The sequence below is a fragment of the Amia ocellicauda genome, chromosome 5 (genome assembly GCF_036373705.1).
Source record: "Amia ocellicauda isolate fAmiCal2 chromosome 5, fAmiCal2.hap1, whole genome shotgun sequence".
Lineage (NCBI taxonomy): Eukaryota > Metazoa > Chordata > Actinopteri > Amiiformes > Amiidae > Amia > Amia ocellicauda.
The window spans coordinates 13142870-13153668 of NC_089854.1; the positions used below are offsets into that span (position 1 = coordinate 13142870).

Sequence of the window (10799 nt, forward strand, 5' to 3'; positions counted from 1 at the left end):
ATGGGGTTATATATTTATGTATTTTATGATGTAGGCAAAGTGCCTTGTTCATAAATTAGATTAGATACTTATACATTGCTAAGAATTCAAATCATCCTATATTGCCTACTAAAACCCCAAGAGGGAAATCAACACACGTTTATCCCAGGTACCAATCCAACTGTGAAGGTACGCTTTCATGTGTACCCTACTCGGTACCGTAGCACAAGCCAATCTGATAGTAGCAAATCATAATTAAATATTTTGTAATTTGTTAATTTTTAATGTCAGTGAAAGAATCTGTTTCCTACCCTCATTCTAAAAGTTAATATTGGAATGCTTAATGAAGAAATATAATAGGCCATAGTTATGTCATAATGTATCCATACATTAATATGCATATTTCACAAACACAAACGCTAAATAATACAAATAATACATAAATAATATGTAGTGTGATACTATTTACAAAGTGGAAACCAAGTTATCAATCGTTGTGGTGCTAGTATATGTAAAGCTTTGAATGAGATGTTTTTTAAAAACAGGTCTGTGCTGTGTGTCACCTGTTTTTTAAAATATTTGTTAAACGTGGTCAATTAATATGACCGTGCAAACATGGTGTAGTTGATCAATAACTTATAAAGCATTTTAGGAAAAGTTGAACAGATTTAAGTGGATTGAAATGTATACATTAAACAGCAGTTTACTTACTTAGCATAAATAGCATAAACAAAGATCGATGGCTTCTGGATTGCTTTCCTTCAAGTTCGGGTGCAGTCCAGTGCATAAACAAGTCAGTTTGTTGGGAAAGGGGGGACATTCTCTGTGTTATTGTATTTATGTTTGTTTATGTTTGTAATAAAGACCATTCTTTTTCACCGTCAGCAACCTCTCAGCTATACTGAATTACGTTGCATGGGGGCATCAACCAGTCACATGGCAAGTACCGAATAATGTCAACCTGGCAATTTTATGAAACAAATTCATTTACATGTTTTCCCTCTGGATGATCCCCCGTTTTTAAATTCCAATGGTACTGAAGTTGTACCTCCATGTTATGAGTTATGAGTCACCACAATTTGTAATGCAGGACACAACACTACGAATTCCCACGATACCGGCAAAATAATTACACAAAACATCAACTGGATTGGAAATGATTTATTTTTGGACACACGTCTTACCATCTAACATCTAACAAGACTGGTATAGTGTCGAAGAAGCTGTCACCTGAAGACCAGTAATAAAGACATGAGGAATAAAAAAATGTTGCTTTTTTAATATATATATATATATATATGGTTTTTTTAACAAAATACTTTTTTAACTTATTGTGATATTATTCTGTTTAAGAAGGATACAAGTTGGACTTTCAGTTGGGTGGCCGGCTTGGGATGCACTTTTCAAGTGAGCATATCAACGACAAGGGAATTTGACCAAAAGCAATGCAACTGGCGAACAATTGTCGATTTTTGAGGGCAGGTATACAAATAGAATAATAACATCAAATTATTGCTTGAGAGACTGATGTTTATTGTTACTTATTGCATTGTTGCATTAAATCCATTGTGAAAATAAATAATAATGATCATAAAAACATTCAATACATATTATTCCTCTTTGTTTCTGAAAATACTACACCTGTACAGATAATATTTGTATGAACTCACCATCTAGCTTCTAATTTTTTCATATAATAAATAATAAATTAGTTCCCCAAAACAAAATACAAATGTAATAATTTTGGACAACTTGAAATTAAAGATTATTAGTATAAGAGCTATTAGGCCTATTTCTGTTGCTCCTACAAATAATAATAAAGATACCAACAACAACAATTACATTGTCATGTCACCATCTAGTATGAAGCACAATATTCAAGGGAAGAAAATTCAGACAAGCAAACTTAATTTCAGTAACAGCTCAAAGGATCTCTCTTTGATATTAAACTCAAAGAGTAAGTTTGGGGGTCTGACAAAATATAGTCATGTATTCTCACAACCATGCAAGTAATTTGTAATTTCCTTTAAACATTTCTAATCTTGTGTGGACTTAAGGCTGCTTGCTGCCTGTCTGACAGAGTTAGTAATTGAACTAGCACTGGGTCATTAAGTTACTAGCTACCAATCAAGCATGATGGACAGAATGGCCTCCTATGATTTGTACACTTTCTATATTCTCAAGTCCTTAGGTGCCTTTCAGGAGACCTTGATGTGATTCGTAAAGCTGGATTTGACAACAATCACCCCATGACCTTTCTATTGATGTCTAGTATTTTAAATCAATCCCTAAGTGTTTGTATTTGTACAGACTCCAGGAGTATGGCATATGTCCCTAGGTTATTCTCTACAGTAGCTATGGTTCATGTCAGACTTTATAGACAATATACTAAAATAGTTGTAGGATCTTACATGGAGGTATAAAACTTATATCTTTTAAAGGAACCCCACTGCTTACTCTAGAAGAAGCTGGCTCTGGGAGGAGCAGTAGTGCTCAGTGGCAGTAATGGAGATCAAGATCCTGGTAGTTGGCATTGTCATTGTTGTTGGGGTAGGAGCCATTGAACCCACTGTCTAAGATGTCTTGCTCCTTGGTGATCTGCTCTGTGGCTGCACTCACCACTGTTCGGACAATGGCAGCAGCTGCCTCATAAAATATTCTCTTCTGCTCATCCCCTGGATCAACAAGGACAGATGGTGCCTCTTCTGAAGCAGGATCTGACCCTCCATTGGGATGGGCATCATCGCCACTGGACTGGCCTTTAAAGCTGATGTCTTGGTCCCTGGAGTGTTTCAAGTGGCTCAGATTTTCTGTTTCTGTTTCTTGGGCACTGCTTACTTTCCCACCTTCACAAAGAGTGGGGTCTTCTGCAGAAGAGCACATCTGTCCAGCATATTGGACATCAGCCACTATTGTCTCCTCAGAGTGGTTGCAAGGGGCAGTTTCAGTACAATCCATGTCTGGAATCTCTCCTTGTTCTGCTTTCGGTTCTCCTGCAGGCTTGCCAGTCTGGACAGGTGGGTCACTGTTTAGGTTAATCTCAGCTGTGGCATCACCTAAGCAAGGCATATCATTCTGGGAAAGGGTGCCCTCTGGTCTGGCTTCTTCCTGTGTTTGGATTTCTACCTGTGGAGACATTTCACTTATTTCTTGTGCAGTCTGATTTTCTTCTCCATCTTGTTCAACAGTGCCAATTTCAGTCCCAGCATCATCTTTGGACTCGTCTACACTTCTGACTGATGACTGTTGAGAACATCCAGTCTGTACTGCATCATCTTCTCTGTACAGCACCTCACATTCCTGCTGTAGTCCTGATGGTGTTTCATGGAGACTTTTGGAAGCATCCATTTCTGTGTCCTTGGATATTACTTCACTGGATATGTCTGCAGACACAGGGTGTCCTTGAATTGGGCTTTCAGAATCACCACTTTTTCCTTCCCCTTGTGATTCACCATGTGAGTTTTCCTCAAGATTGTTGTCTGCAGTCTGATCTCTCTGATCAGATTCTGGGTCCTGGGCTATGGATCGGTCAGCATTTTCCTGTGCATCATCTTGAACACTGTCATCTACATCTGCATGTATGCTTACAATTTGTCCCTCTCCTTGGTTATCTTCCCCACAGTGTGAAGCAACCACTGATTCGGAAATGCTTCCTTGTGCCGTGGACTCATCTATATTCTCAAGATCTACACTATTGTCCCTATCCCTGATGCCCTCAGAATCATCATCCACAGAGCCCGAGTCATGTCCACTTGGTTGGCTTTGTATTCCACATTCCTCAATGACTTCAGCAGGGGTGGAATTTACGCTCTGTGTATTTTCTTCTTTTGGTAACTCTGGAGATTCCCCCAGGTCTATACTTTTACTCTTCCCTTTGCGAAGAATGAACTTTTTGAGGGACACGGCTCTATTGAAGGGAGCCCTTTTAGACTGTTGCCTTGTAGGTCTGTGCAGGTCTTGACTGTTCTGCTCATCAGTTGCTGAACTGACCACCTCCCCCTCCTCTCTTGCAGCATCTGTGGTCCTCTTCGACTTTTGGATGACTAGATTTTTAAATGATCTCCAGACTTCATGAGCTTGATGGTCTATTGATTTTGGGAGGCCATGTGTGGATGACCCTTTCTCTTCTTCTTGCTCTGGATGTTCTGTCCCTGGTGTCTTTTCTTCTCCTCCAGCACTTGAAGTCTTGGAATCCTCCACTGACACTACTACACCTTGTTCAGCTTCTGCATGACCTTCTCCTCCTTGTGGAGGACCACAGGGGTTTTCTTTGACTTCCTTGTGGAAGTGGCTGTCTGTGAAAGACTGATCTCTCTTCAGCCCCTGAAATGTCCATGATCTTTTTATCCTGCGTTTCTTTTGTCCTGCCATATCTGTCTGGATATTGGTCCCTAAAGTCTCTCCTCCAGTGGCTTCTGCTTTCCCATCAGCGATGTTATCCCCTGTTCCTTCCTGGCCCTTGAGGTTGTCTGTGCCCTTCTTGAGCGCCTTTTGACCTATCAGCTTTTTAAAAGACTGCCAGCGTTTCATGTGCCCTGATCCATGATGAGTTGACTTGTGTGGTTCTCCTTCAATTCCTGGTGCACTTCCTTGGTCCACCACAGCATCACAGATTTCTGAGTCCAGCAGTCTATCCAGAGATCTTGAACGAGTCTTCCCAGAATCTTTTGATGCTTCAGCTATGCTTTCCTTGGGAGGAACCTCTTCTCTTTTCTCTATGCCTTTGTGCGAGAACATCTTAGAGACGGGTCTCCGAATGAAACCCCGGACACTCTGTTTCTCTGACTGTCTTGGTTTAGCCTCATTTCCTGGGCTTACTGGATTCTCCTGCAGCGGGGCCTCTGCTGTCTCCTGCCTTTTCTCAACCTGGCTCTTATCCTCAAATTGGTCAGTGAAGCTGGGAGCTTCCACATCAGAAGACTGCTTGGAACCTAATTCGTTAGGACTAGAGATAAGCAGGAAGTCTTCTGTTGGTGATGGCTGGCCATGAGTCAGAGATCTCTTTTTCTCCTCTGGTTCCCCACGTGTTTCCACACTCCCCAATGGTTTCTCTTTCTTTTTTCTCACACTCATTACTTTGCCAAGTCCACTGCTTTTCCAAAAAGAGCTGAGGGTCCTTTCTGTCCCAGTGGAGGATGGTTTTGATTTTCCACTGTCCTGCGGCAGCTCTGAGCATGGCTGCACCTCACTGGCAGATTCAGCCGGGCATGAGATGAGTTCAGAGCTTAGTGTCTGAACAGCTGGGGTGTCTTTATCCTCTCCCTCAATGGGAGAGTCCCATCTTGCGGCTGCCATATTCTGTAACTGTCAGATCTGCAATTTCGTTTTCCTTTAATTTTTTTATCTTTTATTTCTTTCTTGTGCAATGATTTTAACACAGTTCATTTATCATAAGCCGATGGCCCCATCATTGTTTGCAATTTCCTGTTCAGAGAGCAAAGAGGTCTCGCTTTTGCATCATGTTCTTCATTTAGAAGTTGGGTTTCCAATCTGGAGGGAAAGAAAGGAAACAGCGTTCAATAAATCAATCAATCCGACAGTCCATTAGTTAAGCATGCCTTGGGGGGGCAAAGAGTGTCTGGGAGAAAACATGATTGTCTCAGTCATGAATGCAAACAGTACTTGTGTTAGTCAGTACTTGTCACTCCCACAGAAAACAGTTGGGAGTCTAGTGCTGAGTGATCATGATCAACTGAAGGGGTTTAAAAATAATGGGTCAACCTTCACATTCCTTATTAGTTGCACATAGCAAGTGAACTACAGGGTTATGCATATGTAAAAATATGTATGCATGTGTGTAATAATATATATGATCTGCAATAAAGAGTTCTGAATACATTTTAAAAAATCATGAAAACATAATGTTTAGTGAGATATAAGCCATGATTTGAGTTGTAGTCCATTTTTGATTATGCACATACACATTTTACAGCTGAAGGCAATTAGTTGCTATCCACCGCTTCCCTTTCTGTCTCCCTGAAGACAAAGACCTCCAGAGTGCTGCACATGTCATTGTTGAACTGATGTGGTGTTTGATTTCCTGAGTAAACAGTAACTATGTAAAGGGGTTTAGCTCTGCTTTGTAGAAATGGTGAAAAACAAGTTGACAGACACCAGATGAGAAACTGCAAAATAAGAACATTAATTGACTGCAAAGTGCAGGATATAAGAAGGTGTGCCTAGCTCTTTATATAAATCAAACAAACAGAAGAGACAAAATGATGACCCCTTGTTGCTAGGTATGAGCTCATTTATGTACTTTTGTTTCCAGTCTCGGTCTCATTTCCGTCATATTCTTTATTTTCTGCAGAATAGGAACAGGCTATAAATCAGACAGATTACATGTGATGTGTACTTATAATTTAAGATTTTTTTAATTTTCTAAATAAATAAATATGAAACTCCAATTTGACATTAATTATTAAATTAACAACAACAACACACACATATATATAAATAATGGCAATGATGTGTATATATCAAAAGCGCTTAAGCTTTTTGATGCTCTGTATTTCTAATACTGTATATCTCAGATTATCTTTTTTTTAAACTATTAAAGCTTAAGAGTTTCCATTTGCGGCAATCATTGTGTATATCTCAGTAAACAAGAGCTTTAAGGAAACAATTTAATTCACAACTGGATAAAAGGCCTAACCCAGATTACTCCACAAACTTCTGTTTTAGCCTGTCCTCATCCAACTTTCTCCTTCTAGCTGTCTGATTATAAATAATGTATATATGTATATAAAAGCAAAACAGATCAGCCCCAGGCTTCTCATGGGGAATGACATTCTTCTTCCATTAAACTTCACTTTGTTTCACTAAAAAAAAGGCTTGAATTTGCCAGAAAGCATCTGCATCATTTCTAATTATATGATTGGTACCAGGTTTGTAATCAGATGAAACAACCATTTCTGAGCACAATGACCAGTAGTACACAGAAAGTAAAGCTTATGTGGAGAATAAAGTATTTTTTCCCTTTTTATTTCCTGCTTGGGGGCTGTTATTCATCCTGTGGTCCTGGTGCCCTTGTCTGAACCGAGGGAAGGATGAATTCCACAAGATACCAGGAATTTCATTAATTTCCTTTTTTGACTCTTCATATTATTCTGAGTAGATGTGTCTGAGCACAGAAGCAGTTTCAACTTTAGATTCATAATATGTCTCCCTAGAGCACTGCATCTTAACACCTTATCAAATTCTGATTAATGCATTTTTGGAGATTATGATTACTGCATGCTTGGGTAGACGGATGTGTAACATCTGGAGAAACTGCACGGCAAGTAAAGAAAATAGGTAATACTTACCGGTTCAAATCAAAATGAGTTTCTCAGCTCATACCAGTTGTATGCTGAACAGGAAAAGAAAATAGAAAATAATATTTCAGCTGTGTCTTCAGTTATTTGTAACAAAACAACAAACAAAACAAAACAAGAAAGGTCTGTCCCGATTGACGCATGACAAATGAGCCAGCTTAGATTTTGTTGTGTGTGTGTGTGTGGCTTTTATTATTATTTGACAACTCATTTTGCCATTGTTATGGTAAGTCAGCTTACTTGAATGCATAAGGCATTTTTTCAGTAGGCAGTTTAAATGAACCTGCATTTTAGCTCCCCGGACTATAATTCTAATGAGGAAAGCAAGTAGAGAAAAAGCAAATGCAAAATCTGTTTATTCGGGGTAGCAGGTGCCGGCGGTTTTGGAACCTCGTTTACATTTTACATTGATTTGCATTATTTTAAAATTGTATTGTTCTTTCCTATGGTTGTCTCTGTTGCATCTCGGTTAAATAAACGTCGGTCAGAATGTGGAAGGGCACTGAGAGCTACTTAACAAGGAAGGTTTGGTCCATTATGGTAACGTGAAGCCAACACGTCACAGTGACAAGATATTGGATATGTTTGTGTTTTATCTGCGTCTCTTACGTTACACAATATAGCTTAAAATCAACAAATTCATATTTCTCAAGAAACTTGTAGATAGGAGTATTAAATGTAACAATGTGACAATACAGCGTTGGAATGAGAATGCAATAGGATGCGTTCCTATAATTGAATCACCCGTAGCTTATTGCTGGCATGTGGTTGATTTCGAGCTGGCTTTCGGTGAGAATCATCATTTTATTAAAACTGTCTACATATCTAACTTCCCTCTCTCCTTCAGCATGTTCTCTGCAAAAAGCATTTACTTTTAGTGTTCTATATTAATGTTCTATATTTGCAGCAACTGGTAGTTACTAGTAACAACACAAAAAACAACAATAACAATATTATTATTATTATTATTAATAATAATAATAATAATAATAATAATAATAATAATAATAATAATAATAATAATGGCATATACAATATATACAATTCAATACCATTATATTTTTTATGATTCGTATTACTCGGATCACTTTGCTTTATTACTGCCCTTCATGCGAAGCTAGGAAATGTCAGAGGAAAACATAATTCAGGTCCATGAGCTGACCCCTTGGCAATTTGCACTTGACTGATTTTAATTACAACATCTGAGCCTGCCAGACCACACTATTAACCTGTCGCCGGCCATAGTACCCACTCGGAAAAGCTTAGACATGACATAAAGTGGCAGTATGAGCGATCTCTCCCTATTCCTGATTTCAACCAGCCTTGGACCCAACACACAAATCAGCCCACTGCCAATCGCCAGATGTCTGCTCTCGTCTGAGAATAAAGAAATCTGTAGCAAGTATAGCAGCACCCCCTCAGATCTGAGTATGTTTGCTTCAGTGCACACTGTTCGGCAAGTGACTCAAATCGCACCTTCCTACAACACATAGGGACGCAAATTGAACCTAAATATATTGCAAGAATAATATGTATCCATCCATCCATCCATCCATCCATCCATCCATCCGTCTATCTATTACATATGCATACCAACACGCATATTTGTATATAGCCCGCAGTAAATATACATAGCCTATATGCTACTCGGTTGCTGATGAAAACTAATACAAGAAAAGCTTTACTCTCGAGAAATAACATTTATTTTTCCAGAAATCACACAGTCTTCAAGAGTTTAAGTTTGGTCTCGTTGTAATTGCGGCAGTTCTGCTCCAGTACACCAGTTATGGCCAACGCTAATTCCCAATTTCCACATGGCAAACACAACACATGAGACAACATCAAAACATGCACAAAGGGCATCGAGGAAAGCGCGCAACGCAATCGCCAGTGACCCGCAAATGAAATAATAATAGGAATTATAATCATGATCATTATAATAATAATCATTATAACTATCATCTTACATGTTGTACATACCTCGTAGTCATCTGCAAATGCGTGGAGTATTTGAGCGCTAAAAGACTCTTCCCAACGCTGAAGCATACCGGTCTGTCGCGCTTTGCCCATCTCCTGCGCCTGGGCTGCTGTCTACACGGAGGAGCGCACAGTTAGCGCATTGTGAACAGGCGCAGATGCGGCTCCGCAAACGCAAGGCTATCTATCTTTCCCGGTTGTCCCTAGCAACCGCCGAGACAGCCCGGGCACAGCGAGCCGAGGCTCCCGATGCAGGTCCACTGTCTCCCTCACTGGCGCTCATTCGCATTCAGGAGCCGAGAGCCACTGTCTCCCGCTCCATACGCAATAGCTCGCACCATCCTATTGCACAGAGCAGCGCCCACCCCGACTTCCATTCAGGCAGCTTGCGCCTTTCTCTTTTTTTCTCTCAATGTGGCACATGCAATTGTCTTCGACTCATGTGACATGTATCAGTGTTGCAAGGGAACATTCCAGAGTTTGGAGTCTTTTGTTCTCTTTTCTATGAAGGATGCGGGGATATAAATAAGACGCTTCTAATATGATCTTGCTTAGAATGACTCATGTTTTCAAGGTTTCTCTGTGGAAATAATAATAAAGAAATAAATAAGATAAAGAATAAAAATTAATTAATTAAAATAATAATAATAATAATAATAATAATAATAATAATAATAATAATAATAATAATAATAATTAATAAATAAATAAATAAATAAAACATATGTAATGTGCCCTGTTAGGGTTTTGTTGTTTTGGTATGTCTCATCGGATTTTGAAAAAGAAAATCATTTTGAGGTTCATTTTAAGTCTGGAAAGAGACCAACAATTTGATTGTTTAATTAAGGTTTCATTAAATTTTGCCGTTTTCTCATTGTTTCATTCATTGCTTTCTTGGCATGGTTTCCCAGAATGTACTTCTTCTTTTTTTTAAAGCAAATAATGGGAACTATACAGCTTATGAGCTTTGCATTTGTAGGTTTGGTTTGTTAATGCTTTCTTATCTTTTCAAAGCTATTTTAATGCCAAACTATATGCACACAATAAACTGTAAATCACTGAAACATTAGAACAAATTTGTTCTTTTCTCAAGTAATATATCCTTCTAAAACCACAAAACATGTATACATTGCAGATCCGTGGCTCATGTGGCACATTGCTGTATCTGAAAATGCTCCATATTTCATGCTAGTCTGTTGTTCTGTTTCTGCTTGCTTGTGTATCCTAAACATCTGCCTTTACAGTGAGGAAGAGTGTTCCACTGCAATCCATTTGCTTTCCTCTCTCTCCTCATCACTCTCCCACTTCTAATCCTGGTCCCTAATCTCTCTTTAAACCTCCTCTCATCCACCCTGCTCACTTTTTGTTGCTCTCTTGGTGGCGCTTTCCATGTGCTTCTCCTCTCACACACTTACTCATGCTCCTACCTTGCCCCAGGACTTCACTGTTTATGATATTCTTCCAGAATCACAAAACTGTGCCACTTAAAAGCACTACCACCATAGCATTAACAATAATCAGTAGCAC

The 10799-nt window shown here is 39.1% G+C and overlaps 1 protein-coding gene across 1 annotated transcript; it reads right to left on the reverse strand.

Annotated features, from left to right (window-relative positions):
- Window positions 1-1137: 1137 nt before the first annotated feature.
- Window positions 1138-9655, reverse strand: LOC136749515 (dentin sialophosphoprotein). Its single transcript, XM_066703902.1, has 3 exons — window positions 9276-9655; window positions 7287-7330; window positions 1138-5469 (listed from the first exon to the last, which is right to left on the reverse strand). Exon 3 carries the CDS (start codon window positions 5272-5274, stop codon window positions 2473-2475), a length of 2802 nt encoding a protein of 933 aa, XP_066559999.1. The 5' UTR covers window positions 5275-5469; window positions 7287-7330; window positions 9276-9655; the 3' UTR covers window positions 1138-2472.
- Window positions 9656-10799: the final 1144 nt, after the last annotated feature.

Bases quoted from the DNA above. Each gene is read 5' to 3' on its own strand.
- LOC136749515 (XM_066703902.1), bottom strand. From the start codon at position 5,274: ATGGCAGCCGCAAGATGGGACTCTCCCATTGAGGGAGAGGATAAAGAC.